Raw genomic sequence first — 18,747 nt, forward strand, 5'->3', positions numbered from 1 at the left:
GCAGGCAGCAATGAGCTCTGCCCTGAGCCTCCTCTGCTGCAGGCTGCACCCCCCCAGCTCCCTCAGCCTCTCCTCACAGGGCTGTGCTCCAGGCCCCTCCCCAGCTTTGGCGCCCTCCTGTGGACACCTTCCAGCACCTCAACACCTCTCTGGAATTCAGAAGCCCACAACTGGACACAGCACTCCAGGGGTGGCCTGAGCAGTGCTGAGCACAGGGGCAGAAGAACCTCCCTTGTCCTGCTGCCCACACTGCTCCTGAGCCAGCCCAGGATGCCACTGGCTCTGCTGCCCACCTGGGCACTGCTGCCTCATCTTCAGCTCCCATCTCCCAGCACCCCCAGCTCCCTCTCTGCCTGGCTGCTCTCAGCCACTCTGGCCCCAGCCTGTAGTGCTGCTTGGGGTTGTTGTGGCCAAAGTGTAGAACCCTGCACTTGGCCTTGTTCAATCTCACCCCATTGGGCTCTGCCCACCCATCCAGCCTGGCCAGGTCCCTCTGCAGGGCTCTCCTACCCTCCAACAGCTCCACAGCTGCTCCTAGCTTGGTGTCATCTGCAAACTGACTGATGCTGGATTCAATCCGCTGCTCCAGATCATCAGTAAAGAATTTGAACAGGACTGTGCCCAGCACTGATCCCTGGGGGACACCAGTGCAGGAGAACCCTTGTCCGGGGGGATGCAGCAGCTGGTGGAGAAGGCTGCAGCTGGGGCAGACGCTATGGGGTTTAGCCTGGAGATTGCTCAGACGAACCTCTCCTTGGCCCATCGAAAACCCTGCGGGCTGCAGCCTGCAACCCAATACTTGGCAGGACTAAAAGCCCTTACGAATGAGGGTCTCACATTAATTAATTAAGCCTCAGAGCACCTAGAAGGAAAATCTATCCATTTTAGCAGGCAGTGCAATGAGCATGCGGAGGTCACCCAGCAGAGAGGAGCAGAGGAAAGAGAGATCCCTGTGTCCTGACTCCTGACTCCTCGCTGCATCCATTAACTCGCCACTCCCTTGCAGAGGACGTGCGGACGGAGCACGGAAGGTGACCCACAGCAGTGCCCCGAGGGGGCAGGGGCTGGGAGGTTTAATAAGGCGCAGGAGAAGGACTGAACAGGGTTACCCAGATTGACACAGGTCAGAGAAGGAAAATGGCATTAAGAAAATTGATCCTGCCCGTGCCTGTGTCAGAACCAGACGTGACTTGTGTCCCTTGCATACGATCCGGCCAAGTATCCACCCAAGGGCTTTCCTTCATGGTTAAGTCATGAGCGGTAAGGTAACGCCGCCGCCGCCGCCCGCTCTCTCGGCGGCGAGGCAGAGCCCTTGGGTGGGCTGAGGCAGAGCCTGAGGCTTCTCCGCCTCTCCCAGCCCTTCCTGCCCGCATGGCTCGCAAGCCAGAGGCCAGCGAGGGCTGGATGCTCCTGCCTGCCCGCCCCGCTGCGGAGCCAGGCAGATGGGCGCCGGCGGAGCCCTGCCTATGAGCGGCGGCTGCGCGCCCGGCGGAGCGGCTCCGGCGGCCGAGCGAGGCGGCAGGCGGCATGGGCAAGAGGAGGAAATGTGCGCTGCAGGTCATCATGGAAGATGGTTCGTATCGCTGCCCACTCGCCTGCCAGTCACCGCGGGGCTTGCCAAGCGTGGAAAGGGCTTGCAGCTGGAGAGACGGAGGGGCTTGGGCTGCTCGGTCTGGAGAGGAGAAGGCTCTCAGGTGCCCTTATTGTGGCCTTTCAGTATCTGAAGGGGGCTACAAGAAAGCTGGGGGTGACTTTTTAGGCTGTCAGGCAGTGATAGGACTGGGGGGAATGGAACAAAGCTGGAAATGGCTTGGTTCAGACTGGAGGTTATGAAGAAGTTCTTCAGCATGAGGCTGGTGAGAGCCTGGAAGGGGTTGCCCAGGGAGGTGGTGGTGGAAGCCTCATCCCTGGAGGTGTTTAAGGCCAGGCTGGATGAGGCTGTGGGCAGCCTGATCTAGTGTGAGGTGTCCCTGCCCACAGCAGGGAGGTTGGAACTGGCTGATCCTTGTGGTCCCTTCCAACCCTGACTGACTCTATGATTCTATGGCATTTTATGTCTCAAAGAGAGCCTCAGCCCGCTCATGCAGGGAGCACTTGCCAGCCTCCCAAACTAAAACAAGCATTCAGAGCCTCACTGTGGGAGAAGGATATGATGTACATTCCACGAGGGATGTTCTGCCAGGCTTAGGTGGCACTTAAGGGCTATCTGTGCAAAGCATCCTGCGTGTAAATGCCAGCAACAAACACAATCACTCTTTGCTCTTTGTCTTGCAGCTGGAATAGAGATTGATGGACAAGTGGAAAGTGACACAGAGAGTGAAGGTAACGTAGAGATTGTTTGAAATACACCAGGTGATTCCTTTTCTTCTTCTTTTCTCTCTAGTCTGGGACCTGCTCATCTCATCAGCTACTTGCAAGCAAGTTATTTTTCCCTTTGGGGTCTGACTGATAGCAGCAAGATGTAAACTCCCATTCTTAAGCAGCCTGTCCCCACTCACCCAGGCTCCTAGAGTAGGAGGCTGTCAGAGCCCACATCCCTTGGCAGCCATGCCTAGAAAACCAGGCACTGCAGTAAAACAGTTCTGTGCTGGCACAAGCCCTCCCTTGCCCTCCCTCTTAGACCACAGCACAGTAGCATCTTCATTAATCACAGCCACCAGGAGATAAGAATGAAAAGGGGATGGCTGTGAGGAAAACCAGGAAGAGCCAATGACAGGATTAAACCCAGATCTAACCCTGTGTCTACTGCAGATGAAGAGAAATAGCTAAGTAGTAGGGTTATGGCACTAAGGGAAGATCACATCACTGGGTAGGTGATATAAACACAGACACCACTGCAAAAGTGATTCACAACTGCCTGCACAATCCATAAAAGGTGACAAAGTAATTAGCAAATGGCTGGGATGAGGTTTCTTTAATCATATCCACCTTTTCCAAGCAGGCAGACCAGGCAGTAAGACAAGAGTGACAAATGCATGCTCCACATTCACCCTCGTATATGATGATAGGCTGCAAACAAAAGCCTGCTCAGAAGGGACATTCTGCCAAAGAGGGTAGGTGGTCCTAGATCACCAACCCAAATCCACTGGAGAGGGACCATGAGGTACTGGCTGAAACCTCCTGGGCTGGCTCAGGAGCAGTGTGGGCAGCAGAACAAGGGAGGTTCTTCTGCCCCTGTGTTCAGCACTGCTCAGGCCACCCCTTGAGTGCTGTGTCCAGCTCTGGGCTCCTCCATTCAAGAGAGATGTTGAGGTGCTGGAAGGTGTCCAGAGAAGGGCAGCAAGGCTGGGGAGGGGCCTGGAGCACAGCCCTGTGAGGAGAGGCTGAGGGAGCTGGGGGTGTGCAGCCTGCAGCAGAGGAGGCTCAGGGCAGAGCTCATTGCTGTCTGCAGCTACCTGCAGGGAGGCTGTAGCCAGGTGGGGTTGGGCTCTGCTGCCAGGCACCCAGCACCAGAAAAAGAGGACAGAGTCTGAAGCTGTGCCAGGGCAGGTCTAGGCTGGATGTGAGGAGGAAGTTGTTGTCAGAGAGAGTGATTGGCATTGGAATGGGCTGCCCAGGGAGGTGGTGGAGTGGCTGTGGCTGGAGGTGTTGAAGCCAAGCCTGGCTGGGGCACTTAGTGCCATGGTCTGGTTGGTTGGGCAGGGCTGGGTGCTAGGTTGTGCTGGCTGAGCTTGGAGCTCTCTTTCAACCTGCTTGATTCTATGATTCAATGATTCATTGCACTGCTCCTGAGAAATGAGTTCATGGTACTGGGAATGAGAAAGAGCTAAGTGTGACCACCACATCCTACTGATCTCTTGCCACCAGCAAGCAAAACCTATTTGCTTGTCATTCATTTCTAACTTTTCATCAAAGCAAAACAAGAAATAACTGCAAATATCCAAACTCCTTTTGTTTCTGTTTGCCTTTCTATTTATTTATCTATTTATTTTAGGCTGCTCATGTTTCGCTCAGGACCCCATTCCAGCAGGATTTTCTCTTCCCATTCCAATTTCCCCAAATCAATGCCAAAATTACAGCTGTGTTTGTTTGTCTGAACACTTCACTTCCACCAGCCAGAAATCTGGGAAAGACTGAAGCTAAAAAAAAGCCCCAGCAAACTCTGGAAAACTTACTCTTGGTTTTCATGTACTTGCTGGTAAAAATGATAGTGAGCTTTGGGGGTGTATGATTCTTTTCTCCCCCTTTCCATACTATTCTGCAACTAAATTGTGCTCCATTCCAGCCCTTCAAACTGGAAGTACTCCTCTGGACCAAAGAGGAATTTAGCCTGCATCAGAGGCTCCTCTCTGGAAATAGACCTTTCTGTGTAAAAGAAAACTCAGGCAAACAAATCTCTCTGCTGCCTCAGCTCTGCCTTTCCTCTATGTAAATAGAAGACCTCCACCTCCAGTCTTGAAAGAGAAATTGCCTTTCAAGGGCAATAGGACAAGCAGCAAACTGTAGGCTCTACTACTGCCTGCACTTTGTCTTTTCACTGCTCTGGTGTGTTTGCAGGTTCATAGAATCAGTCAGGGCTGGAAGGGACCACAAGGAGCAGCCAGTTCCAACCCCCCTGCCATGGGCAGGGACACCTCACACTAGAGCAGGCTGCCCACAGCCTCATCCAGCCTGGCCTTAAACACCTCCAGGGATGAAGCTTCCAGAACCACCTCCCTGGGCAACCCCTTCCAGCCTCTCACCACTCTCATGGTGAACAACTTCCTCCTCACATCCAGTCTGAATCTCCCCATTTCCAGCTTTGTTCTATTCCCCCCCCCAGTCCTATCACTGCCTGACAGCCTAAAAAGTCCCTCCCCAGCTTTCTTGGTTAATAAGATCCCTGTGTGTGCTCCCTGGTGGAAGGGTTTCTGCATTTGTACCTGATGTCCAGTCTTCTTGTGGCCACATGAGAGTCAGTGATGTGCTAATATGAATTGTAAGGTCTTAAATGGCACTTGTATAGGCAAAGACTTGGATGTGGTTCTTGCATGGGGCATAAGGCAAGAAGCATCTGCTCATTGATTTGGCTGGGGTTTTGCATCAGGTGTCCTGGCTGCCTGCCCTGCTCTCATGGATCTTTGTTTTGCCAGCCTGAGTTTCACAAAGTAGCTGGGTTTTATCCCTTGCAGAAGATGAAGTGAAGGAGAAGACACCTAAGAAACGTCCCCTTAGGGAAACCAGGAGAACAAGCAGGCTTGAAAGGAAAAAGCAAGGCGAAGACAAAGAAGAAGAGAGCAAAGAGGAAGACAGCTGCAGCCAGCAGAATGGAGCTCCTAGGAGAAAAAACCACCAGAGAGAAAATAGAGATGGAAAAAAGGCAGGAGGGGGAGGGAGCCGACAGAGAGGCAAAAAGGCTCCTACCAAAGATCAGAAGGAGTCAGAGAACAAGGAAAAGAAAGCAAACGAGACAGGAAAGGAAGAGGAAAGCAAAGAGAAGACAGACAGGAAAAGCAGGTAATGAAACTGTCCCTGAGTGTGGTGCCTTGTGTCAGCCTGGCAGCAGTGCCTAGGTGCCAGTGGGCTGTGGCTCAGACCTGCAAACCCAACAGCCTGGGAGCAAGTGGCTGCTCCACCAGGAGAGTTACAGAGGTGGAGAGGGACAGGATAAAATGCCACACATCAGACTGCTGCCAAGGGCCCCTGTCCTTGTCACTCCTCAGCCAGGATTGGATCTGAGCATGTAGTGGGGTCCTAAAGCCTACAGCTAGGGGCAGCAAAAGTTGTGTTCAACAAGACAGCTTCAGCAGCATGGATCTGGGCACAATTTCTGGCTGATCTATGGAGGTGTTCAGGTTAAAACAGACCTCTCATGTTTTCAAGTCTCTTCCTCTTCCAAGTTTTGCTTGTCCCAACCCTTTGCTTCTCCCCTTATCTCCCGTTTCCTTCTGGAGGGGTGAAAACCATTTCTCCAGAGCCAAATGGGCTGCTGGGTTGCCCTAGGCAATGCTCCTGCAGCCAAAGCACAACGCTGGGTGCTGAGTTATGGTGGGGTGCAACCAGCCCTCTGCTACCCTGGCAGGAGGCAGCCTTGTGCTGAGCACAAAGGGGTCATGCTGGGATCACACCTAGCTGGGGGCCCATGAGGCACTGTGCCCATCTCTCTAACTCCTGCAAGCTTTTCTGGTGTGTGCCCTTTGGTTTTGTGTCTCTCCCAGCACTTCTTCCAACTCCTCCAGTGAGGAGTCACTGTCAGAGGAAGAGCTGGCAATGCTGATGGAGCAAGTGGAGCAAAAGAAGAAACTCATTTCCACCATGAGGAACAAGCCCTGGAGGATGGTGAAGAAGCTTTCAGTCCTCAGGTACCTGCCTCCCTGGGGCTCGCCTGCCTGCCAGATGCTTCCTAGGAGCTGCATCTTTGCTGCCTTGGTGTAACAGCCCAGCCTCGGAGCAGCTGATGGGCACAGCCTGGCCGGGCTGAAATGAGCAGAGTTCAAATGTGGCATTTGATTTTCAGCCTCTGTAACCAAAGAACAGACAAGGTGCAAATCTGTTCAACTGATACCCCACGGCCAGGTCATTCTAGCCTTGTATTTAAAACCAAATGACTCACTGCTGTCAGGCTGCTTGTTAAAGCAAACTCTGTGCCCTGGTTTGCTTATTCATGCCCATTGTCAGGCAGCAATCAGAGCAGCACAGTGCCATGTTACTTCACACTACTGAGATGGGGCTGCTTGCAAGAGATGCTGCGTGGTTTGCAGAGGTCTAATCGAGCAAAGGTAATCTTTACCTTAACACCCAGCCCACGCTGAACAGCTCAGAGAAGCCTCAGGGCAGGGCAATAACAATCCAGCAGTCAGTCAGGGGGGTGAGGTGCTGCCCACCTCTGTGCTTGCCAAGAGGTGACTCAGAGGTGGCAGGGCTGTGAGGGCTGGCAGTCACCACACACAGAATCAGAGAATCAAGCAGGTTGGAAGAGACCTCCAATCTCAGCCAGTCCAACCTAGCACCCAGCCCTGGCCAAGCAACCAGACCATGCCTCATCCATTCTCTTCTTGAGCTCCCCCAGGCACGGTGACTCCACCACCTCCCTGGGCAGCCCATTCCAATGGCAGATCACTCTCTCTATGAAGAACTTCCTCCTAAGACGTTTCCATTCCTTCTGTTTCACCCCCCTAAAGGCCAAGACCTGCTCCACCTTCCATTGCAATCAGGAGCCTTGAACACTGCCAATTATTTTTCCAAATCTGGCTATAGATCTGTGCAGGGGAACTGGATGAAAGCAGCTTTTGCTATCTCTCAGGCATGCTGCAAGCCTGAGCTCATTACAAATGGAATCTTATGACCCTAAAAGTCCAAAGTTCTGCAAGAACAGAGAAAAACAACAACCAAAAGACCACCAAGCAAGGCTATTTCTGACAGACTTTCCCTTTGCTGTAGGATCCTGGCTGAAGTTCTGCCTAGGCTCAGGTTTGCTACCATCCTTTCTCCTCAGCCCTGAACCACAGCAATCATTGTCACTGCTAACAACCCCAGCCAAAAGCATTGGGTGACCTGTGCAGGGAGCTCCAGGCAGGCTCTCTGAGTGCTGTGCAACCAGGAGCTGTTTTGGCTGCCCAAAACCCATGCTAAGGCAAGGGAGGAGAAGCTGCACTGCACAGGAAACACCAAGAGAGAGAAACAATATGTCTGAGACTTAGAAATCTCACTCTTGCCTTTGCAAATGAAGTCCCAGGTGATTTTCCCAGGGTTAAGGGCTGAAGTGGGCAGCAATTTCTATTTTCCATTAGGGTATCAGTTGAACAGAGGTGATCTCATTGCTGGCTACAACTACCTGCAGGGAGGCTGTAGCCAGGTGGGGTTGGGCTCTGCTGCCAGGCACCCAGCAACAGAACAAGGGGACACAGCCTCAAGCTGTGCCAGGGCAGGTCTAGGCTGGATGTTAGGAGGAAGTTGTTGCCAGAGAGAGTGATTGGCATTGGAATGGGCTGCCCAGGGAGGTGGTGGAGTGGCTGTGGCTGGAGGTGTTGAAGCCAAGCCTGGCTGGGGCACTTAGTGCCATGGTCTGGTTGGTTGGGCAGGGCTGGGTGCTAGGTTGGGCTGGCTGAGCTTGGAGCTCTCTTCCAACCTGCTTGATTCTATGACTGACCTTGTCTGTTCTTTGGTTACAGAGGCTGCAAATCAAATTCCACTTCTGAACTCTGCTCATTTCAGCCCAGCCAGGCTGTGCCCATCACCCAATTTCTATTTTCCATGTCTCCCCCCCCAGTCTTAGGGATGCAAAGGACTTTCCACCTCCTGAAATGTAATCTCCTGATGTATTAGCACCACCAATATACAACATCAGTTTTCCCCTCCCACACACAAACCCAGTATCATCCAACAACTACTACCTCAGTTCTTTCCTCTGTATTTCCCTTAGAAATTCAAAACTGATTTTGATTTGCAGCTCGGTTTTGCTCCTGATTAAAGTAAGCCTCATTTCTCTGGCACTGGTATTATTAGGGCAGTTAAATGTCTCTGATATTTATCCAGGGATAAGAGAAGCTCTGTACCCTCCTGGAGTTTGGTTCACTAGGCAATGCTATTGATCGATGCACCAGGAGAGGAAGTCACAGCAGTCCTGCCAGAGTGGGAGAGAAGAACACACTTCTGGCACAAGAAGAACCCAGAGCACAAGTCTTAGGAGGGAACTGGAGTTATTCATCTAGAAGCAAAAGGGGCTCAGCTGAGAGCCTTACTGCTCTCTACAGCCACCTGAAAGGAGGTTGCACTGAGGTGGGGGTTGGTCTCTTTTCCCAGCTAGCACGCAACAGGGCAAGAGGACAAGAGCAAACAGCCTCCTGTTGTGCCAGGGGAGGTTTAGGGGGGATGTCAGGAGAAGCTTCTTCACTGAGAGGGTTGTCAAGCCCTGGAACAGGCTGCCCAGGGAAGTGGTGGAGGGATTAAAAAGCTGTGTAGAGGTGGTGCTGAGGGACATGGTTTAGTGGTGGACTTGGCAGTGTGGGGTTAACAATCTGACTCGATGATCTCCTGAGTCTTTTCCAACCTAAATGAACTTTTAATTCCACGAGTGGGCTGACTTTTGACCTACAGCCAAGTAGGGCACAGCTCTGCATGAACAGGAGTGCTCTGGGGACCTGTTAGCTAGCCCAGGGTGGGGGCTCAAGCTCTACGTGGCACAGCAACACCTTCAGCAGCCACAACGCCAGCTGTGGGGAGAGACCAAAGCCTCACCTCCTCCTCAGCATGGCTGCTTTCCCACCAGCACTTCCAACTGAAGCCCCCTTGGCTCTTCCACTAACCTGCTTGTTTATTTCCCAACCAGGGAGGCTCAAGCTTTTGTAGAGAAGTTTGAAGGAGCCCTGGGAAAAGGGAAGGGCAAAAAGTTGTATGCCTACAAGATGATGATGGCAAAGGTAAGTGTGACAGTGCTGGCAGGGAGAAGCTTGGCTACCTGCTCATGCAGCCAGCACATCTTTGGTAGAGTTCAGTAACCTATGTTTGGCCAAAAAAAAGGAAGTCCACCAGGAAATGAAGATAAAACTTCCTGCCCACAGAAAAAAAGCAGCAGCTTCGAATCCACAACTACTGCAGGGAGAGCAGGAGGAAAAGGAGGTCAGGGAAGACCTTAGCACTCTCTACAGCTACCTGGAAGGAGGCTGTAGGGAGGTGGAGGTTGATTTCTTCTTCCCAGAACAAGAGGAGAGAGCCTCAACCTGTGCCAGGAGAGGCTTAGGTTGGATATTAGGGAAGAAACCTTCACCAAAAGGCTTGTCAAACCCTGGCACAGGCTGCCCAAGGGAGCAGTGGGGTTGCCATCCCTGGAGGGGTTTAAAAGCTGGGTAGATGTGGTGCTGAGAGACAAGGTTTAGTGCTGGGCTAACAGTTGGACTCCATCTGAGAAGTCTCTTCCAGCCCAAACTGTTCTGCAGCTGCATGTGCCTGGGCCTGCACTGCAACCTTTCCTGAAGCACAGGAGTAGCTGTGGTAGCTGGGAACACCACAGCTTGCTGCTTGCAGCCACCAAGCTTTGATCTGACAGACAATGTACCCCCCCCCCCCCAAAAAAAAAAAAGGGGGAGAGGCCATGCCAAAAATCTTGCAGTGCCTCATGGACTCCTGTAGAATTCCATGCTGCCCAATAATGAGGAGACAAAACACAGCCGGCACTCTCCCTGCTAAGTTGGTAGCTGTGCTGTGTGTTGTCATGGAGATTACACTGAGAAGAGAAAAAGGCAGGCAAGCCCCAGATGGTGAAATCAATGGCAGCTTAGCTGCTGCTCTGATGAGGAAGGATCCAAGCTCAGTAGCTAAGCTAATTACATTTTGGTTTAAACAGGGTTGGTTCTGCATCAGTTCTTTCCACCCAGAGCTACCCCTCTACAGTATGGTAAAAATCACCTCTCAGCTGCAGCTTTCCAAAAGCCAGGGGTGGTTAGAAGTCAGGTAACAAATGGGAACTCTTTGGCACTGAGGTAGTCAGGGAGATCAGACCCAGACCAGAGCTTTGCTTTGCACTTTACACCCACTCCTAGTGATGCTTCCTAGCCCTGACTTCAGAAAGCCCCGCAGAGGAGGCAGCCTCCCTCCTTGCGCTTCTCTGCTCACTGCCTCCTGCTTTTCTTTCAGAAATGGGTGAAATTTAAGAGGGACTTTGACAATTTCAAAACCCAGTGCATACCCTGGGAGATGAAGATAAAAGAAGTGGAGAGTAAGTGGAAGTTGCATGCAGTGGCAATGAGATGCTTTGTAAGGCAGCTCTGCCTTCATCCAAGCAACACTTCAGCTCCCTGCTCCCCACGCGTGCCCTGGCACCAGTGGCAAGTGAGGAGCACACACCCCAGGCTTTGCTGTCTCCATCAGGCTGTTGAGAGGGCCTTGGGACCTGAGGATAAATGGGTGCAGGTCTTGCTAAGGACAGTTTGCCCTCCTACACTCCTAACCATGAAGTGTCTTCTGCTTTAAGGCCACTTTGGCTCCTCAGTCGCTTCCTACTTCATATTTCTGCGGTGGATGTACGGAGTGAATCTCGTCCTTTTTGGGCTGATCTTTGGGCTGGTCATCATCCCAGAGGTGAGTAATCTCTTACCCATTGCTCAACCTGAACAAGAAACTGACAGCCCAGACAGGGGTCTTGCAACAGGCAGTGCTGCAGCAAAAAGGAAAGGTGGAAGGACAACCGCTTACAAAGGATGACTTAAAAGGCTGTTAGCGATGCGGGGCTGAAACCAGGAGATGTAAAATGCTATCAAGGATATTGAGTTAAGGGTGAAAAACACAACCTGTGGAGCCTATTTGCAAGGAGTATTGACAAGGTCTTGGAATGACAGGAGGAGGAGGAGAAATGGGTTTGAAGTGGCAGAGGGGAGATTGAAAGTGGATGTTAGGAGAGAGTTCTTTGCAGTGAGGGTGGTGAGACACTGGCACAGGTTGCCCAGGGAGGTTGTGGAGCACAGAATCACATCTTTGATCACGTTGGGTGATTCTGTGCTCCACAACCTCCCTGGAGGTGTTCAAGACCAGCTTGGATGAGTCCTTGAGCAACCTGTTCTAATGGGAGGTGTCCCTGCCTATGGCAGAGGGCTGGAACTGGATGATATTTGAGCTCCCTTCCAACCTCACCTATTCTATGATATCTTTTTTTTGGCCAATCCTAAGTGTCCTTCACCTCACTTTGAGATCATCTCTCAGGTCAAGCCTCCGTGATACAAGCCAGACTGCAAGCTCGACCCAATGCTCTTGGCTTGTCTCAAAGGAGGAGTCCTGCATAAATAGCTAAAGCTAATCCCTTTAGTGCATTAAGAGCCATGAAGTTCAAGCAAAGGACTTCTTGCTAAACTCAGGGCATTTAAACCAGAGCTGTTCATTGAAGGACACAGCTCCTTGGCAAAATATACTCCCATGGATGCTACCAGGGAAAGGGAACTCCTCTGGTTATTTGGGTGAAATTAATTCTAAGCCTTTCCAACCGCTGCTCTGGTGCTAAGAATTAAAATCCACCTCAGAATCAACAGAAAGGAAAAGCAACCAAAGGCAAACCAAAAGGGAACTCATATAAGGGGGGAAAAAATCAATGAAGTCCTCCTGTAAAGTGTGTTCTGCTTCACAGTCATCACTGTCATGAACCTTCCTCAGGTCCTGATGGGAATGCCATATGGCAGCATGCCAAGGAAAACCGTGCCCCGGGCTGAGCAAGCGACAGCAATGGACTTTTCAGTTCTTTGGGACTTTGAGGTAAGGACAGAAATGCTAATCACAGGATGTCAGGGGTTGGAAGGGACCCAAAGAGATCCCAGCCCAACCCCCCTGCCAGAGCAGGACCACACAACCTAGCTCAGGGCACACAGGAACACATCCAGACAGGCCTGGAAAGGCTCCAGAGAAGGAGACTCCACAACCTCTCTGGGCAGCCTGTGCCAGTGCTCTGGGACCCTTACAGGAAAGAAATTCCCCCTTGTGCTGAGCTGGAACCTCCTGTGCTGCAGCTTCCATCCATTGCTGCTTGTCCTATCCCAGGGAGCAGTGAGCAGAGCCTGTCCCCCCCCTCCTGACCCCCAGCCCTCAGACAAACATTTATCAAATCCCCTCTCAGTCTCCTCCAGATTAAATTGCCACAGTGGATACAGCCACAGGGAGCAGGAAGCATTCCTGCAGGATCTGAGTGGTTGATGCTGGCTTAGAGAAGCAGGTGGAGAGAGCCACAAGGAGCAAGAAGCAGTTTTTTCTGGGAGGGTTGAAAAGCCACACTTCAGATTTTAGCCAGCATCTTCTCACATGCCCTCCCTCTTCTCCTCTCTCTTAAGAGTTTAAGCTCTCAGGATATTGGCTCTCAAACATGTCAGGGCAGCAAACAGAGGAGATTGAGACAGCAAAACAAAATCTTGCACACTGATTTCCCTCGGTTTAGATCTTCAGTTGTCACTGGAAATACTGTTCCTGCCACAGGAAGCTGCACAGCTCGCACAGGAGTTTGCTTTGCTTTTCCTGCAGGGTTACATCAAATACTCAGCACTCTTCTATGGCTACTACAACAACCAGAGGACAATTGGCTGGCTAAAATACAGGCTGCCAATGGCCTACTTCATGGTTGGGATCAGTGTGTTTGGCTACAGCCTGATGGTGGTGATCAGATCGTAAGTGCCCCTGGGGTTGGCCTCTCTCCAAATCCACCCTCCTGTGTCTCCTGCAAGGGCTCTGGAATGAGCTGCCCAAGGAGGTGGTGGAGTCACCCACCCTGGAGGTGGTGGAGTCACCCACCCTGGAGGTGGTGGAGTCACCCACCCTGGAGGTGGTGGAGTCACCCACCCTGGAGGTGTTTAAGCCTGGTTTGGATGTGGTGCTTGGGGATGTGGTTTCAGGTGAATGCTGTAGGTTGCACTTGGTGATCCTGAGGGGCGTTGCCAGCCTGGATGTTTCCACCTCCTCCTCTCTGGATCACCTCAACCTTTCCTTCATCCTCCACCACTACTATGAGGGCATCACACAGTTTGTATGTGAAGGAGGATTTTGCTTATGGTAAATTTCAAAGGCTCCTTTTCCCCATCCTGTCATTGCAAAACTAAACCTCCTGGAAGGCAGTGTGAATCACACAGGTGGTGCAAGGGCGGCAGGAGACAGCCAGACACCTCCAGGCTGCTTTTAGAATCATGGAACTGTTATGGTAGGAAAAGACCTTTAAGGTTGTTATGTTCAATGGTTAACCCAGCACTGCCAGGTCACTGCTAAGCCATGACCCTCAGCACCACATCTGCTCAGCTTTCAACCCCCCCAAGGGATGGTGACTTCACCACTTCCCTGGGCAGCCTGTTCCAGGGCTTGACAACCTTTGCAGTGAAGAAATATCTCCTTAATGTCCAACCTAAACCTCCCCTGGGGCAACTTGAGGCTGTTTCCTCTTGTTCTATCACCCTTGGAAGAAGAGACTGGCCAACCCCCCACTTCACTACAACCTCCTTGTAGAGCTTCTGATACATGCCCAGAGCAATCAGCAGCGGTTGAAAGCAGAGCCCTCATCTCTGTGCCCCCCCCCTGGTGCACTGTCCCCAAGCACCGGTGAGGGTCCTGCAGCATCCCCAGGGCAAGTGAGAAGCAGCTGAAGCACTTCTTGCTGCTGAGATGGTCTCCAGAAAGCCAAAAGCATTAACTAAGCCCCAACCCCTGGCATCTGTTTGGAGGAGAGCCCATGCCAGGGTAATCCTTGCTTTGCCAGAAAGGATAAGCCTGTGGCTTTGTGTTGCTGCTGAAGCAGCCTCTGTTGCTGCCCAGCAGAAAGAACCCCTTGAGCCTTTGGCTGGAGTGGGCTGTGGGGATTTGCTGTACATTGGCTGTGAAACTGCAGCCTCTGTTGTCTTGCCTTCCTTGGGAGACTGCTGCTAGGAACTCCAGGGAGAGCTGCAGAAGGATTTCAGGGATCAAACACTAGAGAGGAAACAGCAGAGGCCATATCTGCTGCTGTGGTGATTAACAAGAACCATCCTTTCTCTCTCCCTGCAAGCCTTGGTGCAAGCTCTTTGGAGTGCAGCTTCACAGTGCAGCTGAGCTGGGCTGGGCTGCACCGGGGCGGGGGGGGGCTAACTAAATTCAGCTAAGCTTAAGGTAGCCATCAGCATAGGCACCCTAGAAGCACTGTAAATAGGCCTTCCTCTTGCAGCAGCTGGTGGAAGCAATGCTTAAACCTGACAGTTTTCCCTACATTACTGTTTTTAGTACGTGACCTGAGGCCACATCTGATGGCTCACTTCTGAAACCCAAAGTTCAGCAGCTCACATTAAAACAGTTGTGCCTAAACCCCAGGGAGAGTCACCCTGCTTCTCCCTTACCCCTCAGCACTATTCCAGGGCAGCAGCCCTGCTTGCAAAGCTGAAGGACAGGTGGTGGCTCTGGGACACCACCTGCCCCTGCCCACCTTCTCCCCCAGCATGGCACGCAACGCCAACGAGAGCACCGCCGACGGCGACGACGACAACTTCATCTTCAGCTGGAAAATGTTCACCAGCTGGGACTACCTCATTGGCAACCCAGAGACAGCAGACAACAAGTTTGCATCCATCACCACCAGCTTCAAGGTAATCCTACTTCAGCATGTTTAGCCACAACAACCCCAAGGCCTCATCCAACCTGGTCCTGAACACCTCCAGGGAGGCTGTGGATGACAGAAGTACTCAGTGTGATCAAAGGGTACTTCTGTGCTCCACAGCCTCCCTGAGCAGCCTGTGCCAGTGTCTCACCACCCTCACTGCAAACAACCCTTGCCTAACATCCAGTTTCAGTCTCCCCTCTGCCAGTTGAAACCCATTCCTCCTCCTCCTATCACTACCAGACCCTGTCAATAGTCCCTCCCCAGCCCTCCTGTAGCCCCCTTCACATACTGGAAAGCCACTCCAAGGTCCCCTCCAAGCCTTTTCTTCTCCAGGCTGCAGAGCCTAAACTCTCTCAGCCTGTCCTCATAGCAGAGCTGCTGCAGCTCTCTCAGCATCTTGGTGGCCTCCTCTGCACTGGCTCCTACACTTCCATGTCCTGCTTGTGCTGGGGGCTCCAGAACTGCACCCAGGACTGCAGGTGGGGTGTGAGGAGAGCAGAGCCAAGGGGCAGAATCCCCTCCCTTGCCCTGCTGCCCACACTGCTCTTGCTGCAGCCCAGCACAGGGTTGTGTCTGGGCTGCACTCACACTGCAGGCCCCCAGACCCCCAGAGCCTTTTCCTCAGGGCTGCTCTCAGCCATTCCCCACCTAGCCTGGAGCTGTGCTTGGGATTGCACCCAGCCAGATGCAGGACCTTAACACTTGGCATTGTTGAATGTCATGTTCTGGTGGTGCTGTGAGATGCTTGCCTGAACCCTGTGAGCTGCCTCTCTCCTTTTCAGGAGTCTATTGTCGACGAGCAAGAAAGCAACAAGGATGAGAACATCCACCTGAGGAGGTTCCTGCGGGTTCTGGCCAACCTCCTCATCATATGCTGCTTGTGTGGCAGTGGTTACCTCATCTACTTCGTGGTCAAACGCTCCCAAACGTTTTCCAAGATGCAAAACGTTGGGTGGTATGAAAGAAATGAGGCAAGGGAACTTTGCTTCCTTGGGTTTCCCCCACAGCTCGGATAATTTGCCCTGGACATCAGCAGAACTCATCACACAGCTTGAGGACAGCCCCCAAATTGCAGAGAGTTTCCTCACAAGGGCCCAGAAGTCCCCTTCAGTACCTGTTTTAGCCAGGAAGCACATTGCTCTCACCCACAGTTTCCAGCCTGAAGGGAGGCTGTAGCCAGGTGGGGTTGGGCTCTGCTGCCAGGCACCCAGCAGCAGAACAAGGGGACACAGCCTCAAGCTGTGCCAGGGCAGGTCTAGGCTGGATGTTAGGAGGAAGTTGTTGTCAGAGAGAGTGATTGGCATTGGAATGGGCTGCCCAGGGAGGTGGTGGAGTGGCTGTGGCTGGAGGTGTTGCAGCCAAGCCTGGCTGGGGCACTTAGTGCCATGGTCTGGTTGGTTGGGCAGGGCTGGGTGCTAGGTTGGGCTGGCTGAGCTTGGAGCTCTCTTCCAACCTGGCTGATTCTATGACCTTAAAGGCCTACTCCAACAAAATTCTACAGCTCTCTAGCTCCTTAAGCTGCACAGCTCAGTCCTTGATGTGCTGCCATTCAAATCTGTAATCACCCAGTGCAAAAGCAGGAGGTGCTGAACGTGGGAAATAAGCATTAGCAGCAACTAATTATCTCCATGCAACACAAGCCAAGCCTTCTGCTTCCTCTGGACCTAAAATAAGAGCCTGGGAGCTGATGCAAGCAGTATTAGGAGGGACTGGAGGAGTGTAAATATTCATGAGGCTGGACTCAGAGGGAACAAATTCTTTGGAGCTCGTTCCTTTGAGATAACAGCAAAAGTGCTCCTGCAAAAGCAAGCCAAGCAGCCTGGCCCTGAAGTCTGAGGCTGTGCTGCCCTGCACACTAAGCAGAGCCAGAAACTGAGCTTGCTTTGACTCTTTCTCCTTTAAAGACCCTTCAGAAATCCCCAGCAGCTTGCTGGCAGCCTGCACCTTAGAATCACAGAATCAGTCAGGGTTGGAAGGGACCACAAGGAGCAGCCAGTTCCAACCCCCCTGCCATGCCCAGGGACACCCTACCCTAGAGCAGGCTGCACACAGCCTCAGCCAGCCTGGCCTCAAACACCTCCAGCCATGGGGCCTCAACCACCTCCCTGGGCAACCCATTCCAGCCTCTCACCACTCTCCTGCTCAACAATTTCCTCCCCACCTCCAGCTTTGCTCCATTCCCCCCACTCCTGCCACTCCCTCACAGCCTCAAAAGTCTCTCCCCAGTTTTTTTGTAGCCCCCTTCAGATCTTGGAAGGCCACAAGAAGGTCCCCTGGGAGCCTCCTCTGCTCCAGCCTGCACAGCCCCAACTCTTTCAGGCTGTGCTCACAGCAGAGCTGCTGCAGCCTCTGAGCATCCTCCTGGCCCTGCTCTGGACACTCTCCAGCATCTCCACACCCCTTTTGTAATAGGGGCTCCAGAACTGGATGCAGTACTCCAGGTGGAGTCTCAGCAGAGCACAGCAGAGGGGGAGAATCACCTCTCTGGCCCTGCTGGCCACACTTGTGCTGCTGCAGCCCAGGCTCTGCTTGGCTCTCTGGGCTGCAAGTGCACACTGCTGGCTCCTGCTGAGCTTCTCATCCACCAGCATCCCCAAGTCCCTCTGCTCAGGGCTGCTCTCCAGCCACTCACTGCCCAGCCTGGATTTGTGCTTGGCACTGCCTCGACCCAGCTGCAGGACCTTGCCCTTGGTCATGTTGGACGTCCTGAGTTTGGTTTGTGCCCACCTCTGCAGCCTGTCCAGGTCCCTCTGGATGGATCCTGCCCTCCAGCCTGGCTGCTGCAGCACACAGCTTGGTGTGGGCAGCAAACCTGCTGAGGCTGCACTCAGTGCCTCTGTCCATGGCAGCCACAGAGACGTTGAAGACCTTGCTGCCAGAATGACAGCTGCTGTCAGTGCTGTCAGTGGTAACCTCATGTCCCTTGTGTGGCAGGTGGAGATTGTGATGTCCCTGCTGGGCATGTTTTGCCCTCCCCTCTTTGAGACCATAGCCGCCCTGGAAAACTACCATCCCCGCATCGGGCTGAAGTGGCAGCTGGGGAGGATCTTTGCCCTCTTCCTTGGGAACCTCTACACCTTCCTCTTGGCCTTGATGGATGATGTCAATGAAAAAGTAAGAGCTGAGCCAAAAAGCCACCTCCACAGGCAGTGTGCAGAGCAGGGGCGAGCACAGCCAGGCAGCAGGAATTCCTTGACACCTTCCCCCATCACCAGCCCTCTGCAGCACTGCCTGCAGCACTGCAGGGAGACTCACCAAAGAGTCTCCATCTCCTCCTTGCAGCCCTGAAGAGTGGTCATTACCTCCTCTAATCATGACACCTCAGGCTAATTGGCTATTTTGCCCACCTCTGACACCATTTGCTCTTTCTGCTCCTGCAGACCCTGAGGATGAGGTTTATAATCCTCTTCCCTTCTTTCACATTCCCCTGCTAGCCTGCTGCAGGCAGATAACTGCAGGAAAGGATCAGTGGCTAAATGAGCCACGGGGAGAAACGACTGCTTTGAGCTGAGACCTGGAGGGATCAGGGTGCTCTGCACTGCCTTGGAAAATCATGGAGTGAGTGAGCAAAGAGCACTGGGCAGAGGCTTCCTCTGCACACAGTAGGCTTGAAGAAGGTCTGGCTCCCCCACGAGCAGCCTGCCAGCTCCCCAGAACTCACAGTGCCCCACTCTGCTTTTGCTCTGCAAGGGCTGCTGCTCCCCCTGCGACTCCGCTGCACACAGCTGCCTAGGCGATGGGTGGGA

At 52.9% G+C, this 18,747-nt stretch overlaps 1 protein-coding gene across 1 annotated transcript in view; it reads left to right on the forward strand.

Moving 5' to 3' along the window:
• Positions 1-1,498: 1,498 nt before the first annotated feature.
• TMC2 (transmembrane channel like 2) overlaps positions 1,499-18,747 on the forward strand; it is a 29,064-nt gene continuing 11,815 nt past the window's right edge. Inside the window, exons 1-12 of the mRNA XM_064169609.1 lie at positions 1,499-1,573; positions 2,275-2,322; positions 5,112-5,436; positions 6,138-6,281; positions 9,248-9,338; positions 10,552-10,633; positions 10,889-10,995; positions 12,058-12,156; positions 12,913-13,055; positions 14,840-14,987; positions 15,784-15,972; positions 17,936-18,115. Coding sequence (XP_064025679.1) covers positions 1,528-1,573; positions 2,275-2,322; positions 5,112-5,436; positions 6,138-6,281; positions 9,248-9,338; positions 10,552-10,633; positions 10,889-10,995; positions 12,058-12,156; positions 12,913-13,055; positions 14,840-14,987; positions 15,784-15,972; positions 17,936-18,115 — 1,602 coding nt within the window. The 5' untranslated portion in view covers positions 1,499-1,527. The remainder of the gene's footprint in view (positions 1,574-2,274; positions 2,323-5,111; positions 5,437-6,137; positions 6,282-9,247; positions 9,339-10,551; positions 10,634-10,888; positions 10,996-12,057; positions 12,157-12,912; positions 13,056-14,839; positions 14,988-15,783; positions 15,973-17,935; positions 18,116-18,747) is intronic.

The sequence above is a fragment of the Pogoniulus pusillus genome, chromosome 32 (genome assembly GCF_015220805.1).
Source record: "Pogoniulus pusillus isolate bPogPus1 chromosome 32, bPogPus1.pri, whole genome shotgun sequence".
NCBI classification, from domain to species: Eukaryota; Metazoa; Chordata; class Aves; order Piciformes; family Lybiidae; genus Pogoniulus; species Pogoniulus pusillus.